General features: G+C 37.3%; 1 protein-coding gene across 4 annotated transcripts in view; it reads right to left on the reverse strand.

Moving 5' to 3' along the window:
• The window catches only part of adk (adenosine kinase), a 209,465-nt gene that overhangs the window by 35,328 nt on the left and 153,646 nt on the right, over nt 1–20,491 (reverse strand). For 3 of the 4 annotated variants that reach the window (XM_015381233.1, XM_015381242.1, XM_015381259.1), the window contains exon 8: nt 1,335–1,370. The exons of the other annotated variant lie outside the window; for it this stretch is intronic. In XM_015381233.1, coding sequence (XP_015236719.1) covers nt 1,335–1,370 — 36 coding nt within the window. The remainder of the gene's footprint in view (nt 1–1,334; nt 1,371–20,491) is intronic. 4 annotated transcript variants of the gene reach the window in all.

Consider the following 20,491-nt stretch of genomic DNA (forward strand, 5'->3'; position numbering starts at 1 on the left):
TTTGGTGGGTGTAAAAAAATTATCTTAGAAAGAAAATGATAGAATCATGCACATACACTGTTTTCTTACTTATCCAGATCTGTAAAACACTGAAAGTACCGATGAAATACTTTTCCATACTTCCCCAGGTTGCTTTGGAACCCATAAGATAAACTTGTATTGCACATATATTGCAAACATTGTTTGCAACACTCATCATGGGAAACATTAAAGAAGGGGCCTGTCATAGGAAAGCAAAATTATCATCATAATATGACAAGATTATTAATAAAAATAAAACCAACAACTACTTTGAGGAAAACATATTTTAACTACAATCATTCAGAAGGGCAGTGGGAACAGTACACACCACTGCTGTTATCTGGGGGGAAAAAAAATCACATTCATCCAATGCAATTTCACAGAGTGTTCTGCCAAATCAAGTTGACACGGGAAATGTCAAAGAACTGTAACTACGCGCCAAGTCTTGACTTTGCCCTTTGTGCCGTTTTTTTTTTTTTTTTTTTTAACATCAGGCCCCACCATTATTACCACCTCCTCCCCCTCCTCCTCCTTCTGCCTTCATCCCTTCTCCTCTCTTAAACCTGTCACTGCCATCAGGATTGCATTTCTATTCCAGTCACGTTGATCACACCGTTAGTGATTCTGGATGACAATTATTCACACTGAGCAGAGCCATATTCAAGCTGCTTGTCCCTCTGAACGATGGCACTTAAAATACCTGAAAAACACACACTGTTTTGTTTTTTTTTCCCCGCGTTTAAATATAAATGAAGGGAATAGGCAAAACACCACAAAAAAAAAGAAAAAAACTCAAGAAGAGACTAAGAGAATATTTGTTTTATACTTAGGAGGCAGCCCCAACAAGCACTGCAATCTACATCTCTGTAATCTATAACAAGTGGCTCTAATTTGGGTGTTAATTTGTACCGTTTCTGTGTGGTGTCATGGTATGGCTGTGAGGAGAAGCTATACAGTAACATCCCTAAGAGCGACTCGGATAATGAGGAGGCTTTTTAACCTGGCAACCTGATGAGCTCCGAGCCTGCGGAGAAAGGCTTGAAACCGTGCCCAACTTCTCAGCTTCCCAAGAGGCTTTTCAAAATTCAATAAATAACATCTGTAGGCGATGTTGGGTGCAGACCGAGTGAGTGCGTCATAACAGAGAGAAGGGCTGAACAAAGAAACCATGACGACTGCCTGGTTTCCATAGCAACTGCTGCAAGGCCTGGAGAGTATAATAGCACATCAATCACTGTCCAAAAAGAACTTCATTATCAGCAAAAAATAAACCTTTAGGATCTTTTTTATTGTAAAATTGCCGGTCAACTCACCTCAAAGCCAAGCTCTTTGGCAAATGTGGCCGCCTCCTGAAACAGACATACATACACACAGAGACACACAAATGAGCAGTTTAATACAGAGTCGGAAAAAAACAAACAGAGCACAATGTCTAAGAACAGACGTGAAGAGAAGACATCTCATTTCTTCTTGGCTACCAGCATGTCACATGAGAATAAGTAACCTGAGTTAGCATCGCTCTGCCAGCTCCTGATTTTATAGGCAGGCAGCCCACCCCATTTAAACTATTATCAGGCATCATCTCGTCTTACCGCAGGAGCGTGAGATAACACTACATCAGCCTGTAGGCTTGAAACAACCACTGAAACCCTGAATATGTTCTGGTATGTGGGAATCCCCCCTCCTGCAGGCATTCAGCGCCCTGTTTATATAGGTCGCTAGACTCCAAACAGGTGCACTTTACAAACCCATAGCTTTCTGTTTAAAGCTGCACCGCTCCCTAAACACACAAACATTCAAATCTTTTTGATGCTTTTGAAAAAAAAAAAGTACTGAATCCTAAACCCTTAAAGATATACAGTTAAAAAGCAGATATTTGCATTTTATCAACCATATGAATCAAATAAGACTCTACTTTTTGTTTTAGGTCATGAATTTTATAAATGTTAACCAACTGCCAGAATATAGAGAGATGTGTTTCTACATTTCATTCACACTTTAAACAATTTGGAGAAGGCCTGTGAGTGTATTTATCAAGCTTGCATACGCTCCAATCAGGGCCTGAAACTTGCATGCATCACTTTCCATGCAAAGATTTTTATCTATCAAAAAACCAAACTGCATGGAAATGTGCAGTCCTCTACGCCCATGATTTAGGTTTCGATAGTTGCCGTATTTTAACAGTCTCATACGTTGGCTTAAAATTAATTAAATCATAACCTAAAGTGGAAAATTTGTCATTGTTAAGATATTCAGTTTTATTTTTCCAAAAACCAAACCATGCAAAGGTTTTCTGATAGAAATTTGTGAAAAAAAATGTCTCCATTACCATCCTCTTAACAGTGTATGTGTTAAACCTTTTAAATAATACTCTTACTTTATATATAGACAAGTTTGAGAGAAAAGTTAATAAGCATATGACTCACTTTAATGCCATGTTCTCTTATCTTTCCAATTTTAAAGACCTATAAAGCAAAATGGGCTTTTATGTCATGTCACTTTCTAATTAGGGAATATAGAAACTCACTTATGAAAGCGCCTAGACAATTGGGTTAACTAAAAAAAAAAAGGTTTACCTTGAAAATGCTTTATATTTTTTTTTACCTTTTTTTGTCTGTGTCATAAAAACCAATGGTTGGATATTTGTAGTTTTCAGTGTGATTATACATTTATGCTGCTGTCATATATAAACCTATTTTAAAGCTTGCAGACAAGACCACACCTTTAACTCCACTTATAATTACATGTACATTTTTAAATAGGACAAAAATTAGAATTAAGATTGAGGCTAAATTTGTTAATTTGCTGAAAAAATCTACGCTATAAATTAATCATTGAGCTGCTAAAATAGAGACATTAAACTTATTAAACATTTGCTAAGAAGAATAAAACTGAACTAAAAATAATAAGATCCCCTCAAAACATATGGCTGTGTCTTTAAACATCATATAAACGTAGAGATAGATGCCTTCAGGATTTTATAACGATTCTTTCATGACAGCAAGTGTCTGCCATGGTTCTCATCTTCAAGTGGAAACAGCTGCTCATTAAGGTGATCAGCCATGTGAGGTACATGTTCAGCATGTCAACATTTATTTCCAAAAGGTGCTTTCGGTAGTTGGGTTTAATTCTTTGTTTTTTGTCTTTACTAGAGGAAAAAGCAGTTTATTCTTTTTTTTGTAAAACCTTCCTCCACTTTCTGCACTTTTCAGTAATGCTAAAACAAAACCAAGTATTCTTTGTAGACTTAAAAGAAAGAAAAATATTGTAGTTTACCTTTCTTGTCTGCTAAATCTGGACAAGATTTTGCAAAAACTAAGCCTTGTAGAAATGCATATATTTCAAAATGCATTACATTAGAGCGTGCAGTGCTGGCAGACACAGTGTAGGAGAATATCAGGTGCAAACAAAAGATGGCTCTTTTGACTGGATGCATTTCTATGATTTTATTGATCCTATCGGTCCTAACCTCAGCCCCTTCAATCTGTGTTCAATATCCTGCTAAGTATTCTCTGAAAATGGCTGCCTCTATGCAATCGATTTTCAAACAGAATTTCCCAGATGGTTCCATGTAACAAACCATCTGGCAGGTCGGGTTACCTTTGGTTACCATATGGCATGTAAAGAAGAGTCTTGTAACCACACTAAGAGATCTAATCCACATTCATGCAGTACATTATTTCTAATATTTAGAGTTACATCTCCTATTATGCAGACAAGTTAGTCCCCAAACAGCAGAGAATTCAAAAATCTAGAAAATAGCAGCATCTTAAGACGTGGTCAGGACAGGTCTTTAACCAAATGTTGGAAAAAGTGGGGGGAAATTACTTTGAATCATCATGGATTATCTTTAAAGTGTACGGATTGTGAATATATGAATAAATAAGTAAACAAAAAGAATAGCAGTAAAATATAGATTCTTTTATATGATATTTACATACAACTGACAAGCCAAAGAAATGCCTTCATGAATAAAAAACTGCTCTAGTTTCTGAGGTGACGTGTAAAAGCACTCCAAACTTCCTAGCAATTTTTTACTGGTAAACACTACTTTTCTTTTGTTAAAAAAAAAAGAAAAAGAAATAAGTAGTGCAGTCTCTACAAAAATAAAGAACTTTAAAAACCAAACATACAACTTGAAAAGGTACAGCGACATAATACAGTTAAACCCTTTTGTTAACCAGACATACCTGGGCAAAAAATCTTGCCAGCAAATGCTATAAGTTGCAAAGACCAAGGAATCAATACAATATAATCTTTTTTATGCGCAAATTATTTTCTTTTACCCTTAAAAATATGTATAATTAATTCAAAAAATTAAAAAAGTTTGTTAAGACTAATTTGAATGTCTTTCAAAAGCACTTCTAAATATACCTGTCTGGTATTTCTAACATTAATAACTGTTTTATATGAACATAAAAAACAACTTTATCTTCAGCTTCAGATAGTCTCCATGTCACTGAACAGTTTTTAAAAAACGCTTTAATGATCTAAACACACTAAAACAAATTGCCAAATTATTTAACACTTGTATCTGTTAATATAAAAACAAGAAATAAAAAAAACAAAAAACAAAAAAAACATCTGGCTCTTCAGTGGACCTTTGATGTTTGATGTGGTGCTAAGTTAACATTAGCCCACTTTCCCTTTGTTTTAATATAACTTGTTTATTCATTTTTTTTTGTCTTAGGTTTCATTTTCTGTGGAAAAATCTTATATTAAGAGGTTTTGTCATGCTTCATAAAATTAAAACTTTACTTTTAACACGCTGTGATGATCTAAGGTCTCTATATGGGTGTCAGTTGGTTCCTGGCTAAACATGTAATATAAAATGAACAGGAAGAGAGAAGCTGTGACTGTTCAAGGCTATTTTACTTCACTCAATGTACAGACTATTTTGATAGTAATATTGCCAAAATCATATTTTAAATAAATGTAATGAGATCCAAAGCTGGTGTTTTTTTTATGTCCAATAATAAACTAATTCTGCACAATGCATTCTGCATCATGGGGCCATAAACTGAGGTGTAGAAAAGGTATAGATTGACTTGCCATGTGGAAAGGAACTGGACTCTTAACCGAGATTTGCTGAATTCCATTGCGAGAATTCCATTTGACCAACAAAATGGATTGCGGGTCAAATTTAAACAGAATGCTAATACTGATTAGCCATTTTTTAAATACAACAACAGAAGGTTAAAAGTAAATATGCAATACCAGACTTTACAACCAAAAGGCAAACCAAACCAAAATAGATAAATCAAAAAGCCACCCAAACCTGAGGGATGAAGACATTAAACAATTGATGCCACGCCAACGTTATATATATAAAGCTTGATTTCACAGTTAACTGTTAGACTGCAGAGGCAACTTTTTGTGAGAGTTGTTTCCAAGCAAGAAATACAATTTCTTACTTTATTATGTACTTTCAACATCTAAGTTCAAGTCTAATAAATAACTAGAGAAATAGCTTTCCTTCCTTGTGTCTAAGTCAAATTATCCCTTGACTTTTTAAGAATTTTAACATCCCCTCCACTCACAGTATGTTTCTCTACCATGTTTAGGGAAACTAACTTCTGCTCTCGAGATGTTTTCCATGTTTTTTTGTGTAAGTACTCTAGTGGCAACAGTGAGTTTTTCCCCTAAATGTTTTTTATTAGGCTTTATTTATTTAATTTTTTTAATGTAATCATTTGTATTTTGGGATCCCTGTCTGAGGTGAAGTATAAATATTATAAATTTTTTTCAATAATTATCATTATTGCCTCCTTTTCATTGCTTTGAACCTTTTCTCAAACTGCCTGTAGAATACACAATCTGATCATTTCAATGAGGCACAACAAACCGGTTAGCTTAAAGTTTGGGCAGCATTCTTTGTGTATCACCGGACAAACACTCACGAAAAAAAAAAAAAAAAAATATATATATATATATATATATATATATATATATATATATATATATATATATAATTTGCACCCCTTGTTTTGAACCTTTAAAGATTGGAACCTAAATAAAAAATGAATTGCAATGTGAGGGGGTAATGTTGGAGTCCACAGAATGTTTAATTATCTTTTCAACTTTTAACCAAGGTGGTAAAAATCTACATTGCAAGCAAATACTCTACATCACACAAAAGAAAAATATGTAGTTGCGACAGCTATGTTACTGCAGTGCAGTGAAATTATATTACAAACTCAACCGCCATAGCTGTTTTTATCTTCAGCGCACATTATATTACAAGCTGATGGCCAGGGTTTTGAAAATGAGGTTGTATACACCCTTTAACATGGTTATCCACAACATCCTACACAACATACATGATTTATACCATACAGCTCCTTCTACCACCCTTTCATTGAACACAGAAATGGTTACATGTCAGTTTAAATTGATTCTGCAAATCATGAAAGATAAACTAGTTCACTGAGTTCACTTCTGACATCAGAACGGTCAATAAGTTGATTTTATGATTCGAAATAAACCAATTATGTGGGTTTTTGCATGACCTTGGGGAGAGGTTGATATCTTGCTCTTCAAACAGAAGGAGAGGAGATGACACGTAACAATAGGGTTACTGGTCCCTGGAGGGAACCCTCATGGTTTCCCCTCTGCTTTGGATCAACTTAACAGCACCAGCAATATGTCATCTCATCACCCCTCAGCCTGTGCACAATTAGCTGATGTAGTCAGAGAGCTGTTTGATAGTAATTGAAGCTAGTCCTGTCATCATTTCACCTCACTTCCTCTTTTCAATCCATTGAAGGTTCAGGTCTCATATTTGTTTTCCTTTATTTATGACCACGTATTGACTTTTCTCCTCAGGAGCGCTCAATCACTGACAAAGCATGAGGCATCTCACAGAGACAAGCACAGCTTAGAAAACGTCCCGTCAAAACAGCTGTATTTCACAGCAAAGCGTTTAAAAGAGAAACATAAATGAAAGCTGCAGCAACAATGGTGCCGCTGAGCTGCACATGGCTCTGTCTCAACCTCCTCTCTAGTTAGCAGCTATAATATTTGTGAAGAAAATCCTTTTGATTGTGTGTGGGCGTCAGGAGAAAAGATAATTGAAGCAATATATATGAGCCACATGTGTACACTGTAATCCTTTTCAGGAATTTATTAATTTCTATCTGTTGCCATGAATCCCAACATCAGAAATATTTGTCATATAAGCTTAGCTAAACCTTGTGTATAAACACTGTAGGGTAGTAAATATGTAATTACTAAGACTACACATCCAAGCCAACAAAATGGAGCACATAGGTAATTAAAGTTACAATTCCTTAAGGGGGTTATGGCATTAATGTAAATAGTTCCATATTTAACATGCGCTTGTTTTGGTGTGTTGTGGTAGACGGCTTCCAAATGACGTCGCATGTGTTTCTGCAGCTGTTGCAACAATGACAAGTGCCTTTAAGTGACATCTGGGCAGAATCCTCTCACACTCAAAAAAGCATCTTGTTTGTTCTGAGATTGCCGTGATTGCACGCTCGCTTTTGATGATCTGCTGCTCAGTCGGATCCCAGGAAAAGAGACACACGGAGAGATAGAGAGAGGACTGTGGCAGATTTCAGGGCCTGCACGTTCTCTCCGCCTTTTCTCCTATTTGGGCAAAGAAGGTAAAAGATAACAAGGCAGCCTGAGTGCATGAGCCCTTCTGAAGCCGTGCTTATTATGAAGCTATCAAAATGTGTGAGATGTTGCTGCCGTCAAAGGCTTAAACAGGCAGAGGGATATTTTTAGAGACCTTAAGCTAATAATCCAGAACCAAGTCAGCGGGTGGGGTGGAGGAGGGGGGGGGTCCTATCATTTCTTGCCAAGCAAAATGGATGAGGATATGTAAACTTCATGCAGGGGGCAGTTCACAAAGCATCATCACCCTTCACAAGTGACACAAACATATGTGGCTTAGCTTTCTTCATGGATAGGTGATGAATCTGTTTTACTGCATATTCATTATGAGGGGTGTAATTAAATAATCTCCATATTGAACCATAATAGCTCTATGTTGCACCATTCCTCTCAGGATGTGAGTTCCCCTGGTAAATGTAAGCCATTATTAAGAGCCTTGAATATGGAGCCAAGTGCTTTACACTTCAAACCCTGTAACTACGCATATTTGAGATTCTTTTTTTGAATGAAGGAAGGAAGTATGGACTTAATCCATCAAGGCACCTTGATAATGTGGTGACACAGGATGTGCATCCAACATTTCACAGAAACCGTGTGATGTTGCCACGTGAATAAGGACTAACATCTCTGAAGAATGTTTAAAAAACCAGAATCATCTTGATAGGGAATGTTTGTGTGCATAGACAAGGAACCCTTATTGTATAAATATTAGCTAAATATGTCAAACTTTAGAGGAAATAAAATATTTGAAAAAGGGTATCTCACTGAATCTAGGCCACAAAAGCAGCTCCAGAGGGTGCATAGGATGTTGTACCCCTTTTGAGAGGTAGGGAAAAGCAGTGTGTTTAAGGGAAAAACTAAATGATTGTTCAGGTGGCACAACTTTCCAACTTTTAAAGGTCAATTAAAGGTCAATTAAAGTTCAAAATGATTTATGTTCTTGTGCAACTTGCTTAATTTTGATTACCTGATGTCTTAGTTATCATTCTCAATCATAAGCCAGTGTTTTGTCTTTACTTTCTAACATTTAAACCAGGAAGTCTATGAACAAACTTCTGCTGTAGGACACTTGGTCCCAGAAAATGAAATGAGAATAATTAGGGAGTCAAAGAAACCTCTAAAAACTGATCTTTTGGCGTCAGTCAATGCGCTCAGACTAAAGCACAGCCATAGAAAAAGGGGGAAAAAATGGTCTTTTTAGATATCTACTAACTTGGATAAAGAAAGAAAAATGTTGGACTTAGATGCTCATTATATTTATTGGCCTGTCAGTGGTTCAGTTAAAAGATATTTCTTTTTGGCGCATAACAGAAGACCAAAATGAGAAAAAGAGAAAAGCTCTTGGCTTTCAGGGTAAAATAGCCAAAGCAACAAGCATTTAGATTTTTCTCCTGCTTGTGACAAGTTGTTAAGCATATGTCACACCACGAGTGAAGGAGGGAAAAAAGAAAATCCAATTTCAGAGATTCCCGAAGAATCCAAATCAAAGAACAAACCTCAGTGCTAAGGTTAATAAATGTTGATAAGCTGGAAAGTGTAACTCCCCCGGGCCTTTCGGAAAATAAGCATTTGCTTGACCGTGTTAGCCCCAGCTGAGGCAGAGGCAGAAATTGAATTGTATTTGACACTTTGTGCGAAGGGGACATGGCACTGCTGAGGGTATAGCCCTGATAAGCTATTTGTAACAACAAATCTGTTTTCTGTGTGTTTCAGTAAGAGCTTTGTTTTAAAGAGCCATGTAGGGCTATTTTAAGAATAGAATGAAATATTTCCTTTTCAAACTGTATGAGACAAAGGAGAGAAAATTAGCATCTGGAAATGACTCATCATTCAGTGTAGAAACCATTTCAACTAAACTTAGCATGACAAGATTATGGCATATAAGATATAGGGCATTTAACTACAGTGCTTCCAGTAAGATTTTCACCAACTATAATAAAAAGCATGGAGGCTCCTGACTGATAAGTAATTAAAATCATGACAATAGGAAGGATTGACAGTGGCTTTAGTTCAGGAGTTCTGGGCAATTAATCATATTTTCTTAGGTTCTGTTAAGATACAGTTTAGGTATATAGTAGGTAAATACATTGTAGGTAATTTATATGATAATTAAAAAGGTGAAAGATATAGTGGAGGATGTTTGTTTTTCCAGGTGGATCATCTAAATAAGTGGTGCTCCTAATTGTCAATCATTCTGGTGATATGTTTACGTAAGGGCGTCCTACATGCTCTTCCCTATTTTCGCTTACCTGGGGTGAGTCTGACATAGTGGAAAAATGGCAAATCTTCTTTTGGAAAGTAAGCCTGTACGAGTGATGCAAACAGCAACTTTTAAACAGAGCAAGAAATGGGCTTGTGCATGATCTTGCACGCATTTAATAGGCGTTCCCTCTGGGGAGCAGGTACAGGGTTGCGCACGTGCATCTTTTATAAAAGTGGAATAGGCGGGTCTTTTAAAAAACACACCAAAATCCTCCACGATACTTTTAAGTCATTACACATTCTTTTTACCTTAAATAGATCAAGACAAAAATATATTTTCAGCTCTTAATTCTCTTAATTAGCAATATCATTCCTTAAAGCTCAGGGAAAACAATTTTTTTTCTATATATGATAAAATTACATAGTACCAGTAAAAAAAAAAAAAACGGAATGCACAAATAGAATGTTATGGCCTACATATGAAAATTTTGGTCAACTTCATTTTTTTTTTTTTTACATATAATGATCAGATACACCCAACTAGGCGGATAAGCAACAAAAGTTGAGTGATAAACAAGCCAACAGTGTGCTGTATGCAAGCATATTGGAGAAAAGTTTAGTGTATTGAAAAAGTGTAATCGAAAGAGATGCACAGGTACCAATAATAACCACAGAGAGATGTTCACCCTCTAGTGTCTTTTGGAAATTTAAAATGTGCACTCGGAGGTTGGTGTCAGTTTCTTTAAGTGCTGCCATACAGTTAGCTGTAGTTATCTACTCCTCAGGCAGACATAACATGAAAAGGGTTTTATCTGGGCTTAGGAGCAAATGACTCTGCTGTGGCCAATTTACCCAAAGCCTTCTTTTTGGGTAAAATGGAAATGCTTATTTGATTATAAGGTTTCATAGTCTGGAGGAAGATTGAAGGGCCATAGAATCTGAGCAGTGTTTAGGTTTTACAATCAGTGATTATCTTGAGAGCCATGTCGTTACCTAGTGTTGATCCACTGAGTTTTATTAAGTCTACAGTCAGTGCTGCTGTCTTCTCAGAACATTTAGAGCTCGCTGCCAAAACTACGAAACACGGATTTCTCTGCCCCCCTATCTTCACTTGGATGATCCAACCATAACCTAGTCCCACTGAACACCCAAGGTGGGAAGAAAGCAAGCACAGATTGAGGCCAGTCAAAGTGTAGACGTAAGAGGCAAACAAGATAATGCAGGACTGTTTCTTAATCACAGACAGAGCAATGCCTGCAGCTCCAGAAAGGACACTGATGGGCTGACTCACTACATCATGTACAATGGTACCCTAAGGTAAAATGCTTTTCCAAAAATCACCTCCAGGTGACCCCTGAGCCCACCTGAACAAGAAGAAGACGGATTGTACAATAACTCAGGGCACAGAGACGAGCAGTGGAGAGTTAACGCTCCATTGGAGGATCAAGAGGTGCAAGAAAGATTTCTGGAAGTTTGGAAGCAGCTGGAGGAGCTGCTCGAATGGAACAACATGCATGAGGTGATGAGAAGACAATGAGCATTTCTGACAGAGTATTAGCCGGGATGGGGACCAAAGCTTTGCAGATTAATTTAACCGTTACTTTAACAGATGTTGAAGAATTGACACATGTACAATTTGTGCAGGAAACAAGCTGTCCATCTCAATGTCTGCAGCTTTATTCTCACTGCGGCTTTACCTTCATTCTTGGCCGGGTCCAGAGGAGGCGTATACAGCACAGCAAGCAAGCTTACAAGCCCATGCTACATAAGAAGTAGAAAGCCGATACGTTTTTGACTCTTTCAGAGCCTCTTTGTGCCTTTCATGGACGGAAGTCATTTCTCTGCAAGAATTTTCCCACAAATTGTTAATATTAGTGGTATTTATGGGTAAAATTCCATGATACTTCCAGATGTTTGCATTTGTAATCCCTCACCAGTAGGAGCTATTGCTCACCATGCTTTTCCCCACGGATCTATCTGCTATAGTTGCAAATGTTCCATGGTGTGCGGTGCAGAAATTCTGTCAGCACCGTGGAAGCTGAAGATTTGGCCATAATTTGGCTGTTCAGACCGCGCAACACATCAAACATGAACCAAAGTTTATCCATTTCATCAAGTTTATCGAACTTGACATTTCTTTACAATCTGTAACCGACTTACATGTTACCAGGAGCAACAACTAACAAGTACATTCCTCGATTGTGATATCAATAAAATATGTCTAATCTCATCCTAATTCTTTAATAAACCATGTCATTACTGAGTTTGAATAATCAGCAAACAGGCATGAATAAAATCCCATAGAGGAGACATTGCTCATAAATATTATTCACTCAAACCTATAAAATATCTTTGTTTTTTTCAGCTTTAGTCTATATCAGACAGCTCTGACCAGAGCAATTTCTGTGTTTTATCCGCAGCATGTGTTTCACACAGGGACTAAACTGGTGTTGCGCCACCTCCTCACCTGTGTCCCATTATCTGTGTAAATAATTGCCTAATGCAAACACACAGATGATTTAAACGTTTAATAATCAGCATTTGCATAAGCAGCTATGGCATGTTGGAACCTGGAGGTCTCAGCTTAGCTGTTAACCTCATCTTTCAAGACCAACTAATCTGGATTTACACTAAATAAAGATGCTGAGAGAGTTACCTGCTGTAAGAAGGATTTTAACCTTTTACAGAACCTCATGTTAAAAATCCTATATTATCCCTTACACAGAAAGCTTCTGCCACAGTATTATTTGTGCTGAAAACCACAGAATGTGATTATTAACATGATTATGCAAACTAAAGGCAGCGCACTGGGTGGGAAGACGTCGACTTGCTCCCATGCTGGATGGATTCAGAGAAATAAATCACCTGCGTGCCGAGCCCTTCCTTCAGCACTCGGGAGAACGTAGCAATCCAGCTCAAGCATGACGGGCCACAAACATGCAGGTAAACACTCTTGCCAAAGAGGCAGGAGTTGCTTCAACAGCCTCTGGAAATTTAGTCACGCTCTCTGAAGCTGATGGTATTTCTCTTGGATACGTCACTTTACTATTAGGGACTCACTTCTAACATTAAGACATAATCACATATTTGCAACCCTTTTGCTGTTAGTTAGATTTGGTACTCACAGTTGATTAAGTTGGATTCTAAAACACTCTAAAACACACAACCAATAACCGTACTCTGATCAGATTTTTTTTTATTATCAAATTGCTTAAAGCTCCTGATAACTACAGTTATTTTAAAAATACCCTTTTTTTCTCTCTGTCTCAGTCAAGCAGATCTTATGCTATTGAATGGAAATTGTGGTGGCTCTAAAAATAATCTTCTGCTGATGTTAAGTATGGATCGAAATGAAATAAAATGATTAGAAACAAATTGAATCTCTAAAAAAATCAAGATAGTGTTGACAACCCTTTCATGGTAAGAAAAACTTATAAATCTAAAAAATGTAAACAAAAATGTCTGCATTTATAGTTCTTTGCGTTAACACTCATACACCTTGGGTATTCTTCCATGTTTTTCCCACAATACATCTACAAACCGATATTTCTTTTAATAAATGTGATAGATGGAAAAACACAGGCATCAAGTAAATGATGCATTTGTTAATTTTTTTTAAAAAGTTAATCTTTTGAATGCAACCACCATTATCCTGATAATCCAAAATGAACTGCAGGGTTAAAATATTAATTATCCCAAATTACCCTCTATTTATATAAATTCAGCTGTTTTAAAGAAGGCCTTTGAGTGTTTTGAGGAAATCCCGTAAATTTAAATATTACATATGCTGAGATACTTCATGTTCATATTCAGAAAATTAACTTTTATAGTGTTTTATAGTGCCATTCTCAGAATTGAAACAAAGACTTTTTTTTTTAGAAAACAGTCACATACCTTGAAACCAGAGAAAAGGCTATTCGTATTCAGCAACAGCACATTTCAGGAGTTTAAAAGGTAAATACCCCTGAGTTTTAGAATCTCATCCTTCTCAAACTCAGGGATAGTGTTTTTTTTGTTTTGGTTATTTCTCTCTTTCTTTTCTTTAAACAGTCACAAAAATAAAGAGCCAATTCTTAATTTTTTTCAGTTTGTGTGCGTGCCACAGAAAACAGTCAAGAGTTTTGCTCAAGCTTATCATCGCCCCTCCAACAAGCAGTTTGACAGTATCAAAAATTGTGTTGGTGGAGGCAATAAAAGCCCTGAAATTAAATGTTTGCTCTCATCTCTGCCCATTGCTGAGGCCCCCTGAGGATCAGGGTCGCTGGTCTGCTTGAGATTTGGCAGACCAGTGACAAATCCTGCTAAATCCTGTTCAATGAATATCTCAACCGCTCTGCGACTTTGTGTATACAGCGATGCTACAATACAGAGACCACCACAGGTCAATCCACATGTTTGATCCACTTTATCAGGATACTGCTTATCAGGATCACCCAAGTCCTGTTGTCAGCTGCTGAAAGAAACTCGGAGAGCAAAACAAATTGCCACTACTGTTGTAGGAAGGTAATAGAGAGAACTGATCACACTATAACCCTGGATACAGATTTTCAGTGTTTAGAGCAAAGGGATTTCAGCTCTTAACCACAACTGGACCTCCATAGTTCCAAAGTTTTTTTATAAAGGAAATGTGAATCCTTAAATTTAGAATAGGCTGCTCAATACACAGTGCAACGCAGTACGGAAGAGTAGGTCAATAGGAGTAAGATACACAATAAAGTATTCTGATTGGCTAAAAACTAAAGTAAAAAATACAATGATTATATATGAAATTGTTTTAGGAGGTCAGTATAGAAACACTAAAATGTAAATCAGAATTCATACACACAGATGTGATATATTTCTAAGATTTATTAATGTGGATGAAATGAACTGAAAAAAACACTCAAAGAGCTTTACACCCATAACTCCACTCGCACAAGCCCCACTCACCGAAGCTTAAGTGCCTTGTTTAGGGGCAAATCGACATGTGGAGCTGGAATCAAAACAAAAAGCTTCAACTGAAAGGCAAAAAACACAAACCAACTGAGCAGAAGTCCTTCATTCAGGCCCACAGAAGACTCATGACATGAAAGCTGTCCAGCAGACAACACCACAAGGATGGTAAGCATCTAGAGTTAATTGCTAACTGGTCGTTTACTGGTTTGAAAGCATCTTAAAGGTATATTTTTGAAAAGACCTGCCCTCTCCACTTTAAAGAAATGCACATGCACAACAGTGTACCCGCTCCTGAAAGGGAAGGCCAAATTAAACATGTGCTAGAGCATGCAGGAGCCCATTTCTCCTGGTAGAAGCGTACCTTCCAGAAGAAGATTTGCAATTTTTCCACTTCGTCAGACTCAACACCGGAAAGTGAAAATGGGCACCTAGGACGGCCTTATGTAAAACACATCACCAGAATGATTGACAATTAGGAGGACCAATTATTTTGATGATCCACCCAGAAAAAGAACGTCCTCCACTATACCTTTAAATAAATGTTAGTTGCACGGAAAATGTAGTTTGTCGAAGACTCTTAAGGATGCTTCAAAAATCTGCACGCTAAGGTGAATCCAGGACATGGGCAACAGTTGTTGTATTCCCTGTGTTTATTCACTCCTGAACCATAATCATCCAAAACATCTTGGAGGTCCAGTTACTATAGAAGCAAAATACTGTGTTTTTTTTCATAAGCTGTAATCCCTATTAATCAAAATAAACAGAAATACATCTATTTATTCAACAAATTGTTGTAGTTCTTTAATACTTGTATTGGATTTCTAGGGAATCCAGACACAGAGGTTGTGTGATAGAAAAGAGAAATAACCAGAAGTTGTTTTTAAGATTTACCCTAATCTTTAGCTTCCTTGTCACTAGTTTTATCAGAGGTCTTCCCACTCAGTCCATTACCCACTTATAAGAGCAGCGTCTGATTCCATCAATCTCTGTTTACCTACAAGGGCAGGGGAGAGGTCTAAAGCCCACAGGGACAGCAGCAGCCCCCCTCCTGCTCAGGTCTAAAGGTTAAACAATCAGCACATAAATATCTTCACCGATGGCAATCTAAGCAAAGAAAACCAGGGTTTAAATATGGGACTGCGAACAGATGAGGTAACCTCGGATAGGTTAAAACAGCTAAGCCGCAGTTCAGCGTTTTGGGCCTAATGGAAGCTGTGGAGGTGGTGGTGGGGATTGGTTATCAGTCTTTATCAGCACTGAAGGCCTCTATCAGAAATCTCACCTCTGAGTTCTGACAAGAGGTCACAAAAAAATGCTTGACTACCAGAAAGTCACTATCTCTCAAGGAACTGGAAAAGGATTAACAGTGGATATGAAGGATAACTCAATGAACAAAGTTCACAGATCGTGTTTTAACAAGCTCTAAATCTGCATTCCCTCAGTTTGATTTTTTTTTTTTTGAGGCAGAATATCAGACATACTGAGACCCTACTCTCCCCCTCTGACTGCCTTTCTCCAGCTGGCATTTCTTCCATTTTTTAAACCCTCTTTATCCGAATTGGTCTTTTTAATGTGTTTATGTTTGCCCTTGTTTTTCTGCACCACATAACAATAATGAAATAAAAATCGAACATCATGGATCTCACAATGGAGAATTTCACTTCTGCATCTTAACCAATCCCTGGTGAGCAGTGGGCTGCCACCAGGGGGCAATTGGGGGTCAAAGGTTTTGCTCAGGGTCCCAGAGTGGAGACTGTGGGGATCAAACCGGGTACTTGCAACCTTCCCAGAGCACAAGCACACTGCTCTAACCACTGGGCAACCCACTCCCCACATGAAATCTGAATGGGCTTGTGTTAGACTTCCAGTATAGGATATTTTTAACTGCAATACAGTAGCATACTACTTGCTGCGGGATGATATGGGAGGGTGTGAAACAGCTTTTCCTCAACACACCTCGTATTTCCTCCTCTTCAGATCTTTGTGTTCATTGTCTGGGATGACTACGTGTGGGTGTTCCTGCACACAAGAGTCTTCAGGAGCAAGCAAAGTTCTGGTATTCTCTCTGAAAAAGTCTCTTTATCTGAAGGAGGTATGCTATTCAGCAAAGGGTGGGATACGATCTGAGCCCACATAGGTCTGTTTTTATCAAGCTTTATAGATCTATGTGACCTATTTCTTCAGTTTGTTCCACTTTCAATGTTGGCCATGTTTTATTTTAGAGTGATGTTCACTTGGGCAATATACCTTTTATAAAACTTTAGTCTTCTAAGCTCTTTAAAGCAGAAGCTTTTGTTTTAGTTTCTACCCATAAATGTAGGATTTTGCTATAATGCTTAATATGTTTGCATTTTACAATGTTGCTTTATTTTGAATAGCCACGGCAAAAAATTGGAGAGGGAAAGCCACCTTGTTACACATTTTACTGATTCATGTTTCTAAGTTGAAAATTTGCATCATGTTTGTTGCCATGAGAACTGATCCTTTGAAATGTGATTAAATGGAGAGCTGAGGAAATTTATGTAAACATTGTTTGTACTGTGCTATAGCCACAGAATGGCCTTCAAGCATCATTTCAAGGCTTTATGGTTGAGTCAGAGTAAAGTAAATTAGAAAAGTAGAATGGTTCTAGAAGGTACAGGTGCTGGGGGAAAAAAAAGCAATCTTTTTTGTCAACAATGGTTACCTCTAAGGAAAAATGTTTTGCCACTTTGCATCTAAATGATAATGCTGCTAGGTAATACTAAAACACTCCTTTATGGGATCATTAGCAGCTGAAAGGACAGGTCAAGCTGCTTTGGAAAAGGTTAAAGCATCCAAGAAGTGTCAGGACTTCAGCTGTGGGATCAGCTTGAGACCGGCATTTGTTTGTAAAGGTCTCTAGGTACTAATATATAATTAAAGGTTTTGAACTCTAATTACAATTTTTGAACTTGAATTTGAACTTTATTGATCTGACATTGGAGATATATACCTCTGCATTTAACCCATCCCCTTGGAGAGTAGTGGGCTGCCATTGTGGGGCGCCCGAGGAGCAACCAGGGGTTAAGGGTCTTGCTCAGAGACCCAGAGTGGCAGTCTGTGGGAGTGGGACTTGAACTCAGAACCTCAGGATTTCAAGCTCTATGCCCTAACCACTAGGCTAACACTCTCCCTTAATAAGTTTAGCTTATTATCATCCTTACAAGTTAGACTTCTCCCGGATGGATTGTGCTCATGGACAGGATCTCAAGGTTTAGGAACGTCTGGCTCTTATCTTTCCTTTTTTTTCAGACATTTTCATTCTGTTGGCATCTTAAAGCCGTGACTTTTAGCATAACCTAGAATTGTTTGCATCAGAGTGAGAGTCAGCTCTCCCAATTGTTTTTTCAACAGCAAAGATGTGCACTGCTCCCTGCAGACTGAGGTTTGCTTCAATTGAAGGAGTTCAAGCATCTCTATATGTTATAATGGTAGGATGGAGTGAAAGTTGCAAGGATGTGTTTGGGCCATTTCTCCCATGGAATCCATGCTATCTACGTTCTGAACTCCAGCTTTGGCCAAGCGATATAGGTCATAGTAAATGTCTAACTTGTAAACATTTCATGCATTTGACTGCATAGTGAAAGCCATTCGATATCAAGGCATTGATAGTTATATCTAAAAGGAAAAGTTAGACTGGAAATAAATGAAAAACAGATTTTCAAGCAAGTTACTTCTTTGCCTCAGTAGGTTCTTTGTCTACATGTTTCTTTGAGCAAGGTCATGTTAATTAATTTTAAGATTTTTCCACAGACGATGGTTTGGTTTTTTACTTATGCATGAAAGCGACTCAGTTATAAACTCTTTGACTTCCAGTCTTTAACAAATGTTTTCATGGCCATCCTATCAATTTATCTAAGACTTTAATAAGCAACAGAAATGATATATTCGGGTACGCCAGAAAGTCAAAAATTGTTTAGCATTCAAAGATTAATCTGCCCACAGGTTCTTTGGCTATAAACCTGCAGGCAAAGGCCTTGAAAGCTTGTTTTCTTAATCAGTGAGGCTCTTCTTTAACACAATAATGTGCTAAGGTCAAATCATGAAAGAGAAATCTTTGCTTTGAGTCAAAGTGAAGTTTGAGTCATAGTGAAGATTGTGTTCCTTTTGCACTATTTAAAAACAATTTTTCTATAAATCTAAAGAATTAAACTGTCTTCAAAACAGCAACACGTTGATTATGGGTATAATTTGATCAAAGCCATGTGTTTTATCTATTGTTTTGTAGCTTTAAAACAGTTGTTATAAAATAAAACTGTTCAGACTTTGCTTTATAATAACCTCATAAAATCCTGCTTTTTGACAGAAAGGGTTTATAATTTTTTAGACAGTAGTATTATTATATTTTTTAGTTATTATAGTAAAAGTATTCAGACCAAAAAAAATCATGTTTAACCAAAAACATTAATCAACTCATTGTGTCTTAATTTTTCTTGTTTATAATTTTATATTTCAAACAAAAAGTAGAGCATAGCGTTAGTAGTTGAGGGAAAATGATGGTTTTCTAAAAAGCAAGTCTTCTGTGGAAGTTTTCTGCCTTGTTGTCACATCTACTGTGGAAATGTGAGCAAGTTCTTTGCAAGCTCAGTTTTCTAATCATGCCACACTTAGATCTAGACTAACAGGGGAACTTTAACACAGATATATTCTTTAATCTACAGTTCTGTCATAGTTGTGTTATGTTTAGCGTTGTTGTGATGCTGATAAACATCACATTCAGTCTCAGATCTTTTGCAACTATCAGGGGTTATTTCAAGTTTCCTCTATCCATGTTTCTATCAACTCTGCTGCTAAAAACCTCTCTTTTTATTACATAATCTCGGAACTATCATGTTTTAGCATGGGGATGGTGTTTTTTTAATCTGCAATACATTTTTACACACAAGTAGGTCAATAGATTCAATTTTGGTCTTGTGTGAGCAGAAAGATTTTTCCACATGTTTGCTGTGTCCCCTTGTGGCAAACTGCATACATGACTTTTGATGGCTTTCCTTTAACAATGACTTGAGTTTTCCATGCCTTCTTTGAGGACAGATCATTGGTTTGCTTGTCTACTAGAAGCCCATTTTCTCCCACCTGAGGTGTGGATCTCTGCGGCTCTTCCAGAGTTAAAAAGGTCTTCTGCACTGCATATGATCTTTTTAGAAGAGGAATTAAAGGGTTCTGTTAGAAGGTAAATGCATGGATGCTATTTCATATCTAAGATATGCTAGTCCTGATCTGTCTTTAATGTTGTTTTGTTTTATTTATGCTGTTGGTTTGAGATTCATCTGAAAAACTTTCAGTTTTATTTACCGTATGCTGATTTTGAACTGAATGACCATGTGTCCATTTTCACTCTGAATTCAGATGTTCTTGTTGAAGTCTTTGTCACAAAGATTGTTTCTGACTGCTGTGTTGAGCCAAACCCAACAGTTAGTCATTCAGGCTTTCTTCGCTTTATTATCCCTGTAAATTCAACAAACATTTGGTAGAAGCTGCTGCAGACAAAGGTCAAGACACCAAACAGCTTTTCTGTTTCCTGCAAAGAACTATTAAGAACAGTGACCGTTCCCTCCTGTGTATCATAAACATCTGAGCGTTTGGCCTGCTCTATTTACCTCCTAATGAGAAACAAAGATCTGCTCTGGAAAGGCTTGCATGCCTCAGATGTTGAAAAACCCAATGATGGAGG

Source organism: Cyprinodon variegatus, unplaced genomic scaffold (genome assembly GCF_000732505.1).
Source record: "Cyprinodon variegatus isolate N-32 unplaced genomic scaffold, C_variegatus-1.0 Scaffold12, whole genome shotgun sequence".
Taxonomy (NCBI): domain Eukaryota; kingdom Metazoa; phylum Chordata; class Actinopteri; order Cyprinodontiformes; family Cyprinodontidae; genus Cyprinodon; species Cyprinodon variegatus.